Source organism: Pleurodeles waltl, chromosome 6 (genome assembly GCF_031143425.1).
Source record: "Pleurodeles waltl isolate 20211129_DDA chromosome 6, aPleWal1.hap1.20221129, whole genome shotgun sequence".
Taxonomy (NCBI): domain Eukaryota; kingdom Metazoa; phylum Chordata; class Amphibia; order Caudata; family Salamandridae; genus Pleurodeles; species Pleurodeles waltl.
In genome coordinates this window covers 600,480,146-600,500,174 of record NC_090445.1, presented here as the reverse complement: position 1 = coordinate 600,500,174, position 20,029 = coordinate 600,480,146, and the positions used below count along the sequence as shown (strand labels likewise).

Here is a 20,029-nt window from a genome sequence, read left to right as displayed (position 1 = left end):
CAGCCTGGCATCTCAAGGGCATCCCACAGTGATATCAGACAACAGCCCCACGATATAGAATTGGGCATGCAATACTTAGACTTGTTTGGCTGATGGTGAAATTCTGCAACATAGTGCTAAATGATGTCCAGACATTTCTTGGTGCCTCATTTAGAGTTGTTTGCAGTAGGTGTTGTATAGGTGAAGGTGTGCTGTATTGCAAGATGACGTCCGTGGTACTAGAATCTTTCTCCATGGTGACGGGCGTTGCCATGGTGAGGACCATCTAGAGGGAAAAATACTGTGGTAGTACCCCTTCCTGCGTAAATAGTTCTTATAAAGAATATATATCCATGTCTATAAGGTAACCTCTGGCACTTCCCTAAAGGGTTGTTAATTAGTCTAATCCTATTAGTCTAAAACAAGTTGAAAATAGCCACAGAAATAGTAACTATAGCCACTTCAAATATACCACCAAGTGCAAATGCAGGGAGCCTGCCATTAAAGTATGTGTGACAGCTACATATGTGCTATCGCTTCTTCACACTAAGCACCATTAGCCCCTCATAGTGTCTGTCCAAGTGTCTGAGATTGTCAGAGGGTCTGGCGACCTCGCATGTGCAGAAGGTTCTTCATTCCTCACATAGGGCAAAGTCGCACTTTATAACCACTCTCAAATGACAATTGAACCAGGTTGTGTGCTTCGGGGACAATGTAGCTCATAGCTGATGGTGTACCAGGCAGCCACCTAACATTGCTAGGCTATAGCCCTGCTTCTGCTGACACTGCTCACAGATCATTCCATAATCTGGCCAGTATCTGGGCTTATCATATTGTCTATCAGTTTTAATTCCAGCTCCTGACACTTTCTCAGCAGGCTCCCGGACCCCTATCTTGTCTTTTAATGTAGCCAAAGCTTTTAACTTTATATTTTTATCCTCAAACTCTTCACACTTGCTGTTTGTTGATTAAGCAATTTGTGCATTCATTGGAAGGTATTGCACTGTATTTAAGCATTTATAGAATTAACAAGAAGCTGAAGCACATTCCCAGACAGGTAGCACGCTACAGCATGTGGGAGTGTGTGGCTGCTAGAGCATTGTCTATTGCTGTAAGGCTATGTGGGGAGTATTATGGTATCATGCCTGAGTGACCAGAGAGGTGCAGTTAACGTTTTCTGGTATATAGCACTTAACCCAAAGATGGATGAGGTGGTGTGGAAGATAGACCTACATTAAAGGAGGCTTATTCAGCAAAATCACAGGTTCCATTTACATGCAGTTAATACCGCATCAGTCAGAGCTCTCTCTTGGTCAAACATTGCCCAACCTCGTCTCCTTAACTATATTCCATAGCACTAGCGTTCCCTGTATTTTAAATAGCAAAAATAAAGACCATAACAAATTAAGCAGCAACATAGTAACAAAAGCCATCCAACAAATGAACCAGCATTTCTAAAGGCAGAGATGGAAGTGAAAGTGAACATAAGTGAAATCTACATAGATTGAAGCAACTGTGAACAGAAACAGAACTAATCACGCACAGACAGGCAAGTGGATTTTCTGTGAAGGCCTCATTGAAACAGTCAAGGGAAAATACCAGCTGTAGTATAGTTGAAAATCACTGCTGAGGCTCTGTTGGCATAAGACACATTTGAAACTCAATGTCATCTATGAACGTTTTCCAGTTTCCTACTCTTAATTTTAGAAGTTGCATGTTTTTTTTCTGGACTTTAAACATCTAAAGGGTTGTTTGCATGAGGCTGTTTAATTGATAAAGACTCCTCTCCCACAGGGGCTCTCGGCATGGCACAATCCATGGGCACCGCCTTTGCCGATACATGCAGCAGCGACAAAGAAGGCTGCACAGCAGGCATGGTGCTGCCTGACCCTCAGGAAGGTAACTGATGCATGAACCTCTTCTGAACTTCTTGGTTCCCAACCTGTAGGTAGAGAGCATTTATGTGTCCTCATGTCTGACATGGTAGTAGATTTGTTAATGTAACTGAACAATCATTTTGCTCTGACTTAAAATTGTTTGACATTATGAAACTCTTTCACTTTAAACGTAAACCTAAAATCACCTGGTCGTCATTGACTGTGATAGATTGTACATCGCTCAAAAGCATGGCTGGCAGGCTTGCTATATGGAAAACAACTCTTAAATAAATAAAATAAACAATCAATATTTGTACTGCTGAAAACTAACATCCCTTTTCTCATTGCTTGTGCTCCAGAAGAGGAAGAGGATAATACTGAGCGGGCGTGTGACACCCTGCTCATGTGCATAGTCACGGTAATGAACCATGGACTGCGCAACGGAGGTGGTGTGGGAGACATCCTGCGGAAGCCTTCTAAAGATGTGAGTTCACTTGACATGAGCAGATGAGAATTATTTAATGTCTGTGTATGGGCACTTAGAAAACCTTTTTTAATTAGTGTACAAGGGCCAAGACTTCTCAATATGTGTGCCTGGACATTGAGAGAATGTTTTATATGCATGCATGTGCTTTGTCGATAATCTTACTTAATAACTTTTTATGTTGTGAAGACATTTCTTCAATGCATGCTTTTTGACAAGGGAAAACCTCTTCTCTACATGTGCATTGACAGGACATCGTCAATGTATATTTAAGGACACCAAGGATTTCAGTTACACATATGAATACTGAATAAAGCCAATGTAACTGCGTATACAAGGACAATGGAGATCTCAGTATGTGCTTTTTAGCATTAACAGGCACTTTTAAATATACGTACGGGGGCATGAATGGTCACTTCAATAGGTGCATGAGACTGTTTTGTTATATTTATTCAGAAACAGAGAGATGTCCTCATAATATGACTGTGAGAACAGAATACCTTTTCTAATAGGTGTCTGTGAATCCAGTACATATTTTATTTGTATTTTTATTTCTTTGAACATGACAAAATGAAACACTTTGTACAGAATCGGTATGCTACTGTATTATAAAGAACCAAATAGCAGATTGTGTGATTTGGTGATGAGATTGTCCCAATCTTTATATACATGTGTAATGCAACCATTGCACCAGAGTGTGCAGAGAAAATTGCCTAAAAATAGAAATGTGCAGTGTTGGTGTGGGATTGGTAGGATGTGGACGATTCAGGTAGGTAGGGGGCAGTGGAGTGATATTTATGAGCAGGGTATGGAAGCAGGTAGGAAAAACAAGTAAAGATTCAAAAATAAGACCGAGAAGTATTTGAAAAGTTGAAATGCTGGTGTTCATCCTGTTCTATAAATTCTAAAGTTTTCTAATTCCATGCCTTTGTAGCTCCCCCGTCCCAGTGTGTTCTTTGCTTTCTGGTAATTGAATTCCTGTGCATTCCATTATATTTTCAGGGCTACAACTGACTGAGTGCAAAGTAAAAACGTGCACTTGATGAGACACTCGAACATGGAATGGGGAATCAGGAAATATCAGATTCAGTAGGCAGGCAGAACATGTGGTTTCATTTTAATCATCAGAAGATATGGTCTTTCTCTGCATTGATATATAGCAGGTCCTAAACAGAAAAGATTGCAGGCTAGACTGAAAACTTCTGGCCTGTGAGTCGTTGCTTGGGTTTGTGAGATGCCTGGCTTGCTCAGATGGTAGTTGGCTGGATGACTTGGTTGCTAAGGACATCTTGAATATGTCTCCCAAATGATTGATGAAAGCAGTGGCTCTCTAGCTGCACAGACCACCATTGGAAGATCTTTGTTGTGTATATTAAAGTGCAAATGGGGCCTCTGTACACAATAATGTAATACATTTACACAAGTGTAAGTGGGCACTGAGGACACCTCTTATTTTGGAAACTTACTGTTCATGTTCATAAGAGCACAGGAGATGCCCTGTATAATAGAGAGGAACACCAGTGAACTCATTATCTGAATGTATCGAGTTCCTGAGAAAAACCTTATATCCATCTGTGTGCATGAGCACTAAGAAAACCTCCTATATACATTTGTATCGAAGATCTGTAAAGATTTTGTGTGCCTTAAGGAGCACTAAGTAGACAACATGTGTGTCTGAAGTTGCACTGATGAGTTTCCATACATATAAAGGAGTACAGAGAAGACCTTATATGTTTAAAAGGTGAAAGAAAAAGGGAAGGCTTGCCTGAAGGAGTTTGAAGAAGACCTTGCATGTCCAATGGCAGAGTGTTTGTGGGTCTGAAGGTGGTCTGAGACCAACTCATGTATGACTCAAGCAGCTCTCAACGGATTTTACAGTTTACAAGGGGCCATATAAGGGGCTATTGGCAAGACCTCATTTTATTTGAAGGGATACTGAGTGCCCTTTAGCATGAATGAGATCTTGTTTGCAGACAAAGCAGTGAGACCAGGTTAAACAGAGTACTCCACACATCCTGTGCATGCCTTAAATGTCACTAATGAGCACTTGTGTGTCTGAAGTGACACCAAGGACACCTTGTGTGTGAATGAGCACCTAAGGGACAGTATGTGGTTAAGGGATCGCTGAAGCGGCAATGAGAAAATCTCTTGCACTTTTGGAAATTGAGGTAACCCCATGTTTGTCTGGAGGAGTACTGTGTGTGTTTGACAGTAAACCGAGGATGCAGAGGATGTATGTCTGGAAGAGTCCAAGTGGCACTCATTGTTCAGAAAAGAGCTAAGCAGACTTTAAATTCAGTAGGGCATCTCAGGTTCTCCAAATGAAGCTGTCCTTTCCTCTTTCGTTACAGGAGTCGCTCTTCCCTGCCAGAGTGGTCTATGACCTGCTGTTTTACTTCATTGTCATCATCATTGTCCTGAACCTCATCTTTGGGGTCATCATTGACACCTTTGCTGACCTGAGGAGCGAGAAGCAGAAGAAGGAAGAGGTTCTTAAGACCACCTGCTTCATCTGTGGTAAGCCTTAGCCTTAGTAGCCTGCAGAACAAATTGTCAGTAGACTGCGTTTATGACACAAAACATAGAAGTAATAGGTGAGGTGTGATGTGGAATATATCTGCCTTCTATTTCAAGACCTAATGTACAACAGGCATGGTCTTGCCTCTTGCTACTAGCCCTTTTCACTCCTCTCTGTAAAAGACAGCAGAGTAAAGGAAAGAGAATGAATGAGTGGAAACCATGGAAAAGCAGGAGATGTAAAGCCGTGAATCAGGTGCTCATAACTGCAAGCAACTCATAGGTCCCTCATGCAACAGCCACCTACACGGGAGATAGATATTTTTGCTGAGCAGATACTCAAACATGCAGTCAGACAGTAGTCACATTTTAAAAATTATGGAGAAGGTGCACTACCACACAGGCAGTGACAGACAACTCACATATACAAGCAGTCAGAGAGAGGCCATAAGAGGCACTTAAAGCAGCAGTCAATGAGTGGCCACCCACAGTTTGTGTGTGATTTTTCAGAGGGCCAAGCAGAGAGAAGCAGAAAACAGACGTGACCAAGTGGCCACACAGACATTCACGTGCAGACCTTGATAAGCGTCGGCAGGTCAAACCTGCTGATATTTACCTGGGAAAATATGCTCTGAAAATATATGACCAAGAGTTTTTTGGGACAGTCAGCACCTAAACTCAAATGCTATGCCCCATGTTGCTGGCAAAACTTGTAACAGGCGACAGTTATTCCACCTGTTAAATTTCGACCATTTCAGTATTAGATTTTATTGTGAGCGATAATTATCTTATTCTAAACCGGGTCTCTCTTTATGAGGCCCTAATATTTTAGAGACAGTATTATAGTAGCTTTATAACACATATGAAATAAATAAAACAGAAATACAACAATTTATTAAACAAGGGATTACAGTACACAAGCTCAGGCGTTAAATAATGGCGCTAACCAGGCTTAGCGCCATTATTTAGGCCCGCCTCCCAATCGTGCACCTTTTTTGCATGTGAGGGTAAATAAGGCGCTAGGGGCTTTGAGTCATTTATTGGATGGGAACGCCTACCTTGCATCTCATTGATGCAAGGTGGTTTCACACATCCAAAAAATGATGTTAACTCCTATTTTTTGACTCTAGGTGGGTCTGGCGTCAAAATATAAATATAGAGTTACGTTTGCGCTGAATTTATGTTAAAAAAATGAAGCAAATTCAATGCAAACAGGGTATAAATATGCCCCTTTGTGTTTACTGCTAGGGATGTTTGAAAGTGACTACAATTGGGAGACAATGCTCAAAGGTGTATCAAGAGACAGTTTTAGGCAAGCGTGAAGGTGTGGGTGTGGGTAAGTGAAATTATACATAGCAATCCTTTGTAGGCCTACCAGTGGCTTTACCAAGATCAAAGATTGCAACGTAGCAGCAATGCCTGTATTCATTCCAACTGACCTAAACAGGAGTTGTAGGCCTTTGCCCTGATCCTAGGCCCTGGGTTCACATGTTGGAATGTAGATGTAGGGTGAAAGCTAAACACGAGGACAGAAGAAGTGCTAAGACCCACTAAGACACTCCAGTCCGTTACTTGCCCTTACAGTCCCTGAGAACACCGTCTGTCCCACACAATAGGCTAAGAAAACAGGGTAGCCATCATAGAGTGTGGGTCTTTTCTTTGGCCTTAATGATTAAACCGTTATTAACCCACTAGACAGAATGAAATTGATACAACTAAAACGGGGTCAACACAGTCAAACTAATGAAACTCAAAAATATAGCAAAACAAAGGATAAGTGAAGAAATCTCTTGAGGAAAATAGACTTGCGGACTATCACATCAGTGCTCAGCTGCCTCCTTATCATTTATTTAAGTTATATCTGCCAAGCTAAATTTTACTTATAAAAGTGTAAAGCAAATAAGCATATTTTTAAAATCAATTTAACATTGAGCACACATGTATCTGAAAGTCTGTAGAATATAAATATCAAAGTTAGCCACGCAGCCTACACTGGGACATAGCCCATTTCCAAAACAAAGTGAAGGGCATCACAAGGCAATAAGACCATGTATTACATCAAAACAATAGCACAGCCAGCCCCACTTGGTCCAGCACACCCATTTCTCAGATGCCCCTCCTCTTCCATTTAGAGGAAGGCATCTGGTAAAGTCTGAAATGCATTGAGCATCTCAAATATTATGGAAATAATTTATGATTTGGAAACCAATATCATGTTTCATCAATCAAAGATTTGAAGATTTGTGGACTTAGGGCCAGATGTACAAAGTCCTTTTGCATTTCTTAACGGTCCGAATAGGTATTTCGGGCCGTTAAGAAATGCAAAACGGCCTTTTCTGTTGTACAAAGGTCTTTAGGAAATCGCACGTTTCGATTTCTACCGTTCCCCAGAATAGGAAATAGGAAATACGGATTACCTATTTGCGATTCCTATTCTGATGTACAAAGCATTTCCTAAATGCAATTTGGGCATTTAGGAAATGCAATTACCATCGACTTGAAGTTGATAGAAACCATGTGCAGTTTATAAACGCACCCCAAAATGCTTTTTTTAAATTCCAATAGAACATACACATGCCCCTAAGGCATGTGTGTGCTCTACATGTGCACCATTTTTTGGGGGTACACCAAGGGGGGCCTTTTGCCCATTGCCATCCTTGTTTTTGCATTTCCCAAATAGCGATTTTCTGTTTGGGAAATGCAAAACCGGCCCATTGACACAAATGCAATATGATTCCTTATTTGTGATTTCCTAATCACTATTAGGAAATCAGTATCTCTGTACATAGCATTTTGCATTTCTTAAATAGCATTTTCTATGAAGTCGCTATTTAGGAAATGCAAAATTGCTTTTTAGTACATCTGGCACCCAATGCACAATTATCAAGTGCAAATACAATTATCAGTGCAATAAATGTGGATCAATTTTGTAGCATAACTTCTGGATTACTTGGATGAGTGGCATGAGTTTAGGCTGCACGTAGCTGTGCATTGTTGTTGTCCACTTGGTCACAAGTCAAAGGTTGTTTTTCCTGTTTCAGTGTACATTCAATGACAGTGCATGCATCCACAATAGCACTCTCTCCTTGTATACTTAACTTTTGGATCATCTGGAGTGCACTTGTGTATTTGCTATTTTAAATTCTAGTTGACACCACACACAACACATCAACTATAGTCCATGCTAACTACATTTACCACCTCTACCACTGATAGAGGAAAATCTTCCACTCCATTCACGGAACTGCACAAAAAAATCAGAAGCACTTGCCCCGCAAAAGCCACAGAAATTGTCTGTAGAGTGCTGATTCAGTGGGCAACCGCAAATTATACTGGGTACCAGGGTGGAGCTTCAGGGCTACAGTAGAAGAAAAGGCAACAGACAGGAGATCAGTGATCTCTGGCTCATGATCAGGCCAAACGAAAGACATCAAAGCTCTCTTTTCAGGCTTCCGATGCTCTCAGAGGAATCCAGAACTCCTCAGTGTCCTCAAACAAACATTTGCACACCCAGTAGGTCTGGATTATAAGTGAAAGTGTGTCTTCAATAACACTGCACCCAGTAAGTCGCTGTACATGCATTTTGTCTCTCTTTTTGCCCTATTGCCTTTAAAATATGCTTTTCATAGTACATATGTCAAGCCCTTTGTCCTATATTTTTCTATTAACCAGATCAGAACTATGGCAAAAGACATAACATTCTTCAATGGACCTATCAGTCCTATAGATTCTATTACTGGCTTTTTACAATATTAAACTCAACCCTACTGTACTGAGCACAACCATTCCCATTAGGCAAGCATTGGGCATGCAGTCATAAAATTGCAAACATGCAAAATTTCAGTTTGCAAAACAATATATTCCTCTTCGTAAGAGGGCCTAGCTAAAATTCCTCCATTGCAGATCTTTAACCTCCAGGCGAAGCATGAAACAAAACCAGGTATTTGCCTACTACCATAATCTGTAAGATTCCATGTAGCAAAATATCTGTCCACCTTTTTTTTCTCAGATTAATAACGATTCACACATAAAGATCTAATGGATTAAACATTTGCTTTTCACTATATGCATAAACATGTCAGACATGTGGCATCTGACATCACTTTTCTAAATCAACCAATAGACGTACAACCTTGATCACTGACTTGTCATGTTTACCAGCTCAGGCCTACTGTACAGGGACTAAACTTTCATACAAGGCAACCTTTAGGCATACTACTACAGAATTTTACATATGTGCAAAATTAAACCTGTCAAAACAATGTGCAAGCCCTCCTAAGAGGGCCTCACAAGGATTCTCACAATCCAAATGTCCTGCCACAAGAGTTTGTTACAGGAGATGACCAACACCAAAACCCTTGACATTCCAGGTAACGAAACACCTGTCTGCAGACGTTAACTCAATGAAATAGAAATCAGCCCTTAACCCCTTTAGCACGGTCAATGTGACTTTCATTTGCTTCACACTACTTCTGTATTGTGGAGATTGTGAACATCACATCCTCGCACTAAGAACAGAGAATATCTCTGGTGGTTGCCTCAAAGAGAATACCTTTCTATAACATACAACTCAGGCTGCATGCGAGTACATCCCCTCTCAGCCCGAGATACACATTTTTTGTGTACTGGCATCACTCTTTGTGAAAATGAAGGCAGCCGGAGCTTTTGGCTTATCGCTGAGTTCAGTGTGATCAGTGCTCAAGGGTGCAAAACACCCCCTCCCCCGCCCACAGAGACCTCCAAAACACTGATCTCAAGGGAAGAGGTACTGATGGAAAGTGGACAGTCTCCCCTTTCCAGCAGTACCTCGCCCTAGTAGATTGGGTGGGTGGTCCCCGAACATGCTTCCACCCACCGAGGAATGGTTTTAAGTGGTGAGAGTTGGCCCCAGGTATAGCCAGTTGCTCAGTTGCTCCCCCCCCCAAAAGTGTGGGTCATACAGCCTTTCTGCACCACTGAGAAGAGCAACTAGGGATGGCGGGGTTTGTCCCTGATACGCCCAGTCTAGGGGAGCAGAAAGTCCACTAGGCACGAGGTTCAGGTTTTTTAAATAAAAAAAATAGGAAGGGGTTGGCCTGTCCTACCATCTGACCGCACCCCCACTACTAGAGCCTAAACAATAATTCTGCTTCCTTGGTCAGGAACGACTGTGGTATTTACCCCAATCTACCACCCCCACAGAGGGGTAGCAAAGCAGAGAGCACAGCACACACCAGGTATTGTTCCCTCCCTTACAAAATAGGGAATGGGGTGGGAGCCCACTCACATCGCCATTGGGCCACAAGCCCCTCCCCACAGCCCCAGGCCCCTATGCAGCCAAACATTCTTTCTGCCCTCTTGACAGATCAACCCCTTTCCGCCCTTTCCAGGTTGAAAGGGCACACTAGATAAGAGTGTTTTTTTCCTTTCTTTTTTTAAAAGAATGTGCTGGTGGTTGTCCATCCTGGCATTATCCTGCAGCTCCCACGCCTGGAGCTGAAATACTCTTTCTGCCCTGTGGGGCCTAAAGTCTTGATACTGCTGCCAGCCTCATTCCAAGTGAGGGAAAATGTGGATCCTTTCGACATGGCTTTTAAATGTGAAATGGCTGAGGGACAGGTGGTGGATAGAAGGTAGGTAAACTCTCCATTCTGCCTCCCCGGTGGGAGAGTAGAAAGACTATATGGTGCTCCAAGGTAGAACCCGATGCCAGGATGGGAAAGCGCCCCACACCATTCCTTACTTTTTAGGAATGGCTTTCTGGTCCCTGGAGCAAGAAGATTGGGGGTGAACCCACCAATCTGTCCCCAAAGAGAACAGAAAGTCTATCTGGTGCCCATGGAGTGAGGGGTGCAAATGACCCAATCTGCCCACCAGGCAGGAGGGGTGTGGCGCAGACAGCACACAAGAAACAAAAAAGAGGATTCTTTTTAAAAGTATCAGTTGACTGTCTGTCCCATCCTGGCATCAGGTCCTCCCCTTTTGCCAATTCCCAAGCCCCAGAAAGTTTTTTTGCAACCCTCGTGGGGCAGATTGGAGCATTCACCACTTTTCTGCCCTCCACAAGATGGCATATTCCTGAATCCTATGGATCCAATGGAATCCAGGGTGGAGTGGCTTCCTGGCTCCAAGTACATTTTCTTACTCAGAATGTCCTATGAATGTCAAACAAGCACAGGAACACTGAACTTCCTCCATCTTTCCACTGCAAATGACTCCAACATTTGGGCTTGAGGTAGGACGATACCCAGGGCGTCCTTCTGGGCATTTATGGAAAACTATAGATGCAGAGGATTTTGGAATGGTGTGGCTCGCATGAATCCCTCACATTGTCTTACCCATAATGAACTGCAAATGTGTTAAATATGCCTAAGACTACCCAATATTCCCCATATGTATGCAAAAGGAATCCCAGGCACTTCCAGCCAATGGCAAAAGACTTAGAATTCTGCTTTCCTATGTCTCCTGACAAAAATGGTGCCCACATGTGTGGGTGGGCCTAATGCACATCACAGAAATTGACCAAAACTGTAACCATGTAGAGACCACATTGACACTCCATTGACATAAGCTTTGAATCTTTCCTGTCATGGGTGATGGACCTACACATACAAAAGCAGTACAGTTTTAATTGGGAGAAGTGTGGGAATGCGGGGCAATAGGACTTTTGTTAATGCCACTAATTCTAGAATTTTCTTTTCTGAGAATAAGAAAAATCTGTCATTTTAGTCAAAGTTTTATGTTTTCAGGGAATTTCAGTTAAGAAAAATGATCGGGCTCCCAGAAGCCACACCACCCTGGACTCAGAAGGTTGTCTGGTTTCAGAAACATTTGGCGTGGTATTTATTTTCCCGGTGCTGGCTGACTCTTGGCCCAAATTTAGTTTTTGTCACAAACAGTAAAAAAAAAGTCAGGTGCACCCAATTCCTCTCACATAGGAGGGGATCTCATGTTTAGTGCAATCGCCAGATCCATAAACATGAGCTGACTCCCCTCTTCCCCATCCGAACTAGACATCGAGCTGTGTGTATGTCTCCTGCCACTACATAAATAGTGAAGTGTATAGTGTTGGGTAGCATTCGTTTTATGGTCCATAGGTAGGTGTTGTGCATGGTAGTAGATTCATTAAGCCATAGGGCAGGGCTGTGCTCTCACTGTATGGATAAACAGGGCAGATGTAACCCCATAGGAGCACAAGGACGTGTCCAGAGATAGGGCCTCATTATGACCCTGGCGGGCGGCGGAGGCCGCCCGCCAGGATCCCGCCCTCCAAATTACCGCGCCGCGGTCAAAAGACCGCGGCGGGTATTACGAGTTTTCCCCTGGGCTGGCGGGCGGTTCCAGTAAAACCGCCCGCCAGCCCAGGGGAAAACGACCTTCCCACGAGGATGCCGGCTCGTAATCGAGCCGGCGGAGTGGGAAGGTGCGACGGGTGCAGTGGCACCCGTCGCGTATTTCAGTGTCTGCAAGGCAGACACTGAAATACTTTTCGGGGCCCTCTTACGGGGGCCCCTGCCGTGCCCATGCCATTGGCATGGGCACGGCAGGGGCCCCCAGGGGCCCCGCGACCCCCCCTACCGCCATCCTGTTCATGGCGGCTTTCCCGCCATGAACTGGATGGCGGTAGGGGGGGTCAGAATCCTCATGGCTGCGGAGCGCGCTCCGCAGCCATGGAGGATTCCAAAGAGCAGCGGAAAGTCAGCGGGAGACCGCTGACTTTCCGCTTCTGACCGCGGCTGAACCGCCGCGGTCAGAATGCTCATTGGAGCACCGCCAGCCTGTTGGCGGTGCTCCCGTGGTCGGTGGCCCTGGCGGCCGGTGGCCGCCAGGGTCAGAATGACCCTCATAGTGTCTAAGGCGCTTGTTCAGTTTTCATCTGTGCCTTAAACCTTGAAGGATTCCAAGAGTGCATCCCATTCTAGTGCTATCATCTGTTTTCTTAATCTCCTGTATTTCTTTTGGTGCAATGCCTCACTCTCACAGTAGGTGCCATGGGGGACTGCCATCTCCTGGTCAGGAGTCGCTTAGCTAACAGTAACCCCAGATCAGCAAAGCACCATCACTCTAGCACCTTCGGGTGAGAGTACAATCCCAGTATTCAATTTTCACAAAGCTGCCAGTCATCCCTCTCCGTGAGTTCCATTTTGGCGGTACAGATCTATGTCCAATATAAGGATAACACAGAGAAGGACCACAGCATGTGTAACCAGTCAGTTTCTGGGTCAGGACATCGGGGACAAGCAGATGAGATAGCAGGAAATATTAAATGATGTCTATGTGGTGTAAGATATGCACAGTGTAATATAGAGAACTGTATAAATTTGAATCTGGAATTGCAGGAAATTCTCGAGGGGTACAAAAGGAGTGTAGGCCATTGTTTGTCCCTGAGCTGTCAGCTCAGATCCTCTTCCCATTGGGTCTGAAGTGAGGTCAGTGAGGACAGCAAGTGTGCCCGGAGCCACCCCAGTATAACCATCTAATCATATGTCTACCGAGACCCATTGTGTGTATAGCCTGCATTAGTTCCTGTGCCAGTGGTTCTGCTTCGTAGGGAGCCCAGTATTTTTTAATGTATCACCTGATATTGCCATGTGTTAAAAATAGGGATTCAGGCAGGCCCTGTGCTTGAGTAAAATCTGTGAGGTGCAAAAAGAAACCATTGCTAAACAATGCCCCAACCATTGTGACCCCACCTCTTATGACGCCACCTTGCTCCCAGACATGTAATTGCCATTTCCTTAGTGTACCTGCTGGGGTCAGAAGGCCAAGCAGGGCTGTATTTAGGATGTATGTTGTTGCCAATGCTGTGTCTTTCTTAGCGACATTCCAGTACGCCAGTGTTAATCACAATAGTAAGAGAGTGTTAGGGCAGGGGGCATCGCACCGGGCAAATCAGTCTGTGGAGCTTCCCTTGATCTAGCATGCCCTGTGTGCAACTGATTTGTGTAAGGTTGTGTCTAGCTAACCAGTAGGAAAGCCACTGTTTTTGGGCTCCTATGCAATATAATAAAAAATCTGGTGCCCCCATCCTGCCACTGTCCAGGTGGAGCTATAACTTAGCAAGGCTCACTCTCCTCCTTCCATTGCCCCACACCAAGTCTATCAGGAGAGTATTTAAAAGTTTAAAGTATTGGGCTGGAACCACCACAGGCACATTCACAAAATTATAAAGCAGAGGTGGGAGCATCACCATATTGGTAAGCGCAAGACTGCATGCCACAGACAAAGGCAATGTGATCCAGAAGGCGTTCTGTGACCAGAGAGATGTGATTGCTCTATGCAGGTTCCCCTCCAGTAAATCTATTGAATCTTTCTATACCTGTATTCCATAGTAGTTAAATGTAGTGTGTACCACCTGTATGGTTTGATCAACAAAGGGGATGGTTGGTTCTGTATCTGCAAATAAAAATGCATGTGACTTGTCAGAGTTTATATAGAGTCCAGAGAGTGTTGCAAAGTCTGTAAATGTCTGAGCAACTGTGGGGAGATTTGTGTGAAGATCTCTGGAATAAAGTAACATATCACCTGATACAAAAAAAGTCGCTTGGAGTGTGCGTCCTATTAATATCCCCCAGTCTTGTGCGCCCTGTCGAAGTCTCTGTGCCAGTGGTTCCAGTGCTTTCACAAATAACATAGGGAACAGGCGCAGCCATACCTCGTGCTATGTAGGATGGGGTATGTGTCCAATATATATGCACCCGTTCACGCCCTCGCAGTGGGGGAGGTGTATAGCAGGTTGACCAATCGCATATACCTGGTAGGAATCCAAAATTGTTGAAGAGCAGCCAGCATGTAGTCCCACCCCAAGGTATCAAACACCTGCTTTAGATCCAATGAAAGGCATCCAGCCAATGAGCGTTGGACTTGAGTAACATATATAATGTGGTCCAGTCGATGTATGTTTAGGGCAATATTACGATTGGGGACAAAGCCACATTGGTCTGTGTGAATGATCTTGAGGAGCAAGAGGAGGATTCTACGCGCCAATACTTTGCTCAAAATCTTGTATTCAGTGGTGAGTAGTGACATTGATCTATAGGAGGATATATCTGAAGGGGCTCTGCCATATTTCAACAAAGATGTCACTAGGGCCCGCCTTCTGGTGGGAGGTAACGCTCCCTACTCCAAGAAGGATTTATAAAAGCATTCCAACTGTGGTATTAAAAGGTTAATATAAGTGGTATAAAACTCAACTGGGAGTCCGTCAGCTCCATGGGTTTTATTACGAGGTACTTTCTTAAAGGCCGCATAGATTTAACCAGTGGACAACGGAGCCCTTAAGGTTTCTCTGTATACAATATTTAAGTGGGGTAATGTTAGGCCATGCAGAAAAGAGTGGAGCTCTGAGGGTCCTGCCAGGGGTGGGGGCAAATAAAGATTTGCGTAATAGTCAGGGAAGGCGGTATTACGTTTAAGTTGTGTAATAGCATGGGGGTCATCTGAGGGTAGCAACATTAGTAATAGGAATGGGAGAGGGTGTTCTTTGATCATCTGGGCCCGTAGCGTGCCCAATTTGTGGGATTTTTGCACGTAAGTTCTGCAGTCTATGACGTGGAGGGGCTCGAGGAGGTCTGCATTATTGATCCTCACTGCCTATTGCTCTGGTGTGCAAGATGGGTCTGTCACGCTTGCTTTCTCTAGAAGGCCAATCTCCTCTTCCACGCGCCCTAGCTCACGATGGACCATCTGTTGAGCCCCCACAATCATCCCTATGGCTGTCCCCCGGACCACAACTTTAAATGCCTCCCACTGCACTAGTAGGGAGGAGGCGATGTTGGTATTCTTGGCGAAATAGTTATCTATTGTTTGAGCCAAAGTGTCACGGAACACACCGTCCTTTAGTAGCTCGGGCATAGGCGCCATGTTGGTACAAGAGTCGGTACTTGGCCCCAGGACAGTGTCAGTTCCAGTGTGTTATGGTCTATTAGGGTTTTCACTAAGTATGTGGTGTGGATGATGTTATAGAGGAGTGATGTAGTGCAAAGGATTTGATCCAGGGCAACATGTAGGGCATGTGGGGAGGAAACAAATAAGTATTCAGCATTCCTGCATTGCAGCTGTGCCAGGTATTCATTAGTGTCCAACTCTGTATTTGGTTCTGTAGGGCCTTGGCCTGGCAAAGAGTGCTAGTGCCTGGCAAAGGAGGATGTGAATGATCTAGATCCACATCGAACATTAATGTCCATGCCCACTAACCATGGATATGGCATCCAGCCTGCTAAGACCGTGGACAGGTGTGTGAGAAATACATCCTGCTCTGTATTTGGGGCGTACATGCTTCCCAGTATCACCAGTTGCTCGTCTAGGGTGTCCCAAAGTAAAGCCTTGTGGTTCAATCCTAGAGTCCTGTGCCATGAAGGGGACCCCAGAGTGGACCCATATGGCTGCTCCCCGCACAAAGGCAGAGTATGTGATGTAAAAGAATTGACCCCTCTATTTCTTACGTAGTTTAAGGGCCTCATTGGTAGTGCAGTGCGTCTCCTGTAGGCCCACTATGTGCACCTGTCTGTGATGTAACTGAGCAAGTATCCTATGGTATTTGTGTCTGGAGCCCAGGACTCAGACATTCCAGGTGATTATGTTATAGTGGTGTGCAACAGACTTCATCTCTCAACGTGTAGAAGTGTGAAGAAACAAATGTAGGCATACAGGAGGCATTATTAGCATAAATCTAGTGGATTGATGTCTGTGAAACAGAAACAGTAATCCACCCAATACAAGGTCCAGCGGAATTAACCCATTTGACTAAATCTGCGTAACTAACCATACTAACAGTAATAAAAAAAAATGTGTGCACTTGCTTGTGGGGTACATTGAGTAGATCCAACAATCATTGCTGCAGCACCAGTGACCAACTCTATAGGAGTCAACAAACTCAGTTCAAGCCGGGACCTGACACCCAAATAGTAGTGAAATCACTATGGTGGGTGGACATGTATTATTCAGTGCTCAGGATTGTCAATGGCAGTCTTGATTATATGAGTTATACAGGAGGCAATGAGTATAGTCATCAAGCCTCACCTGAGCCACCTCTTGCTCCTCACCGCAGGAGAAAGTCTTACTTATCTGTCAGTATAGAAGATCGTTGGCTGTCGGCAGGGTAATAGAGGAGAACAATGCCATGCTATCTTCTGAGTCTGAGAGAGATGCACTGTCCGCTGAGGAGCTCATCGTGGAAGGTGGTCGATCTTTAAGGGAGGTTGCGGTGATGACGGCTGCCCGCTGGCTTTCTATGTCGGAGGAGCAGGCCCCCATTGATTGAACCCATGTCGTCATCTCCGAGGCAGCCGCTGTGTCTTGGGTGAAAGATACGGTGAAGGCCCTGGTTTGTGAGTTCCTGTGAATGTTTGTTCCAACCAGACCAAGGCGGCTTCAGAAGATTCAAAGAAATGGCTCTTCTGGTAGTGAATTATTTTGAGCCTGGCTTGGAATAACAAGGCATAGGAGAGGTTCAGTGTTTGCAAATGTCTTTTCAGCCCCTGGAAGGAGGATCTTTGTCTTTGGCCTGGAATTGTGTAGTCCGGGAACCGCAACACTCTGGCATTGTCCATCAGGATAGGTGCTTTCACCCTAACGGTATGAAGAACAACATCATGATCTGTATAGTATAGTATTCGGGCCAACACCGACCGCGGGGGCACCTCAGTGAGAGGTCTTCTTGCAGAGACCCGGTAAGCTCTTTCTACAATGGACAGGTCAGAGTGGCCAGTCAGTGCCACCGTGTTGCATAGCCAATCTTCCACATATTGCGTTGTGTTGGGGCCCTCAATGCCTTCTGTTAATCCAATGATTCTGACGTTATTTCGGTGGGCCCGCCCTTCAGCATCTTTAGCCCGATCATGTAAGATATTAACTTGGTACAGAAGTTTGGCAGTAGTGGCTATGCATTCTATTTTCCAGGGCGTATGGTCTGCAATGGTGGCCTCATTGGTCTTGACCCTGTCTGCCAGTTTTTAATGGTCATCCTTGAAGAGGGAGAGGTCTGTAGCTATCGCCTCCAGTCGTTGTTCAATTGCTATTCTAGACTCTCATATTTCCCTCAATATGACATCCAATTTATCTTGTCAGGGTCCAACAGTTGTTGGGGGTATGCAGTCTTCTGTTAGCATCATAGGGGAGCTGTCTGAGTGGGTCGACTGGGTTCCAGTTTGGGCTCGGATCTCAGTAGTCTTGCCTCTCGTTCAGACCATAGTGACGAGTGGACTGTGAACTCGGTAGTAAGTTACATCCTACTGGTATGGGGGTGCTAAGCAACTCAATCATCTGGCAATGATCAGTCACAACAGGGGAACTGGCAAATATCTGTGCTCAGGTGGAGGTGTGAGCACAAACTTGTAAACAATAAACAATACTGCATGAGCATGCACTGGTACACCTTCCTCAGCTCTCAGTGTTGCACCTCACAGGTGGGGGAGGAAAAAGTTCAGGTCTTTGTGAACCTAGTAGCGTGTTGCCACTTATGAAGGACCTCAAGTGCTTATTTAGAATGGTCCGTATCAGGATGTACTTCTCAGTGTATCAGCAGGTATACCATATGGGAGTGAAAGGGAGTTCTGATTCTTGCTGTGGTCGCTCCTTTCGTCTATTTGTCTGGTTCTTGACAACCCCGGGGGCAGCATGAGAGGCGCAACTAACAGTGCAGCATCCCAAGTAGGCCCTGTTGCCGGGCACAGGTCAATGGCAGTAGGACGAAGTGGTCAGACTCACCAGGTTTTATCTTGCAGTCCAGCACAGCATCTGTTGCCACTCGGTGCACCTGGTGGGTGCGGAGGCACAGAGACGCAGATGTGCAAAGTAGATAGCACACAGGCAATAATTCTGTCTCACCTAGGCACCCCCAGCAGTCAGTGTTCTCTGCACCAGGCCTCCAACCACCACGTGTGAGGTGCCAGCTTACCAGGCCTTAGACTCCATCCGGGATGCCCACAAAAGAGGGAGGTGGCTCTAGTATGTCCTGCAACGTCCTGCGTGTGGCCATGGGAGCCGGAGGATCAGGCCCACTGCAGCTCCACTCCAGGCGGCCTCGTCTCCTGCAGACTGGCCACGTGGCATGACGGCCACCGGCACGCAATGTCGTCTGGATCCGACGGTCTCGCCACTACTATTATAGTGCTGGCACAGGGGTCCCAACCTCCAGACCGTCCATGGCACCCCCTTTGGCAGCGCTGTCTCCGTGTTTCCCTGCTTCGTAGTTCCATGTTTGAAGCTGTCTCATGGACGGACCGCAGATGAGTGGGTTTCGTTATTTCTGTCCATCTGTTCGCACCCCAGGGAGACAGTGTTGCACTGCGGCCTCTTCCCATGTGGGCCTCGCGTCTATCATCAGCATGTCTGGGAGAGCAAATCTGGTCCCCGTAGGTGCGCAAGGGGCTCGTATCGGCAGAATTAGCTCACCCTCGTTATTGATGACAATCGATGCACTGCCTTGGTGTTGGACGGTTCCCCCAAGCGGACGATAAATGGGAATTATCAGTCCCAGGCTCGGGAGCTGGTGATTATGCGGCTGTCGTCTTCGGCGATTGGCCACACATAGAGATATGGGAATGGGACATTTGGTATGTATTGAATTTTATTACCTTTATGGCATACAGATATAAGTCAGTGTGCACATAAAATGCATTTTGTAAAACACCTTCGGAATAACCTGATATTATGGTTAACCCAAAATTCAGAGGAGTACAAATAACTCATGTTCCTAAATTCAGACAACTCGTATGCATATTTAAAAATGCACAGCTTATCTCCATACTCATGTTTTAATAATTAGATTTTACCTTATGAATTGATGCACGCTTGATGGCTTGGAGTATTGCATGTTTTTTTGACAGCCTACAAGCACTGTATATCTGCGCAACCAGAAAAGTGATATAGACATAACATTGTATTACGTTCATAGATCAGGCTTCAGTACAATAAATTATAGATGAAAACACTTTCACTCTTTTCTATTTTTTCCTACTTACTTTCACTATTTTTTATTTCAACCACTAGTTTCTTTGTGAAACCCATGAGCATTCTACACAAATGCACCCTTTCTTAATTCAGATTTTTTTCCCTAATTTCCAGAAATGAATAGTATTCTGGGTTCCTCTTTGTGTTTCATTCTTGCTTCTCCCACAAACAGGAAGCAGGCAGAAACCTCAAAATTATGGAATAAATACCACCTCTTTGAAACAAGAAAACACTGTGGTGA

The 20,029-nt window shown here is 44.8% G+C and overlaps 1 protein-coding gene across 1 annotated transcript in view; it reads left to right on the top strand.

The window, feature by feature from the left end:
- The window catches only part of ITPR3 (inositol 1,4,5-trisphosphate receptor type 3), a 467,836-nt gene that overhangs the window by 433,458 nt on the left and 14,349 nt on the right, over positions 1-20,029 (top strand). Inside the window, exons 53-55 of the mRNA XM_069238858.1 lie at positions 1,774-1,878; positions 2,216-2,340; positions 4,692-4,857. Coding sequence (XP_069094959.1) covers positions 1,774-1,878; positions 2,216-2,340; positions 4,692-4,857 — 396 coding nt within the window. The remainder of the gene's footprint in view (positions 1-1,773; positions 1,879-2,215; positions 2,341-4,691; positions 4,858-20,029) is intronic.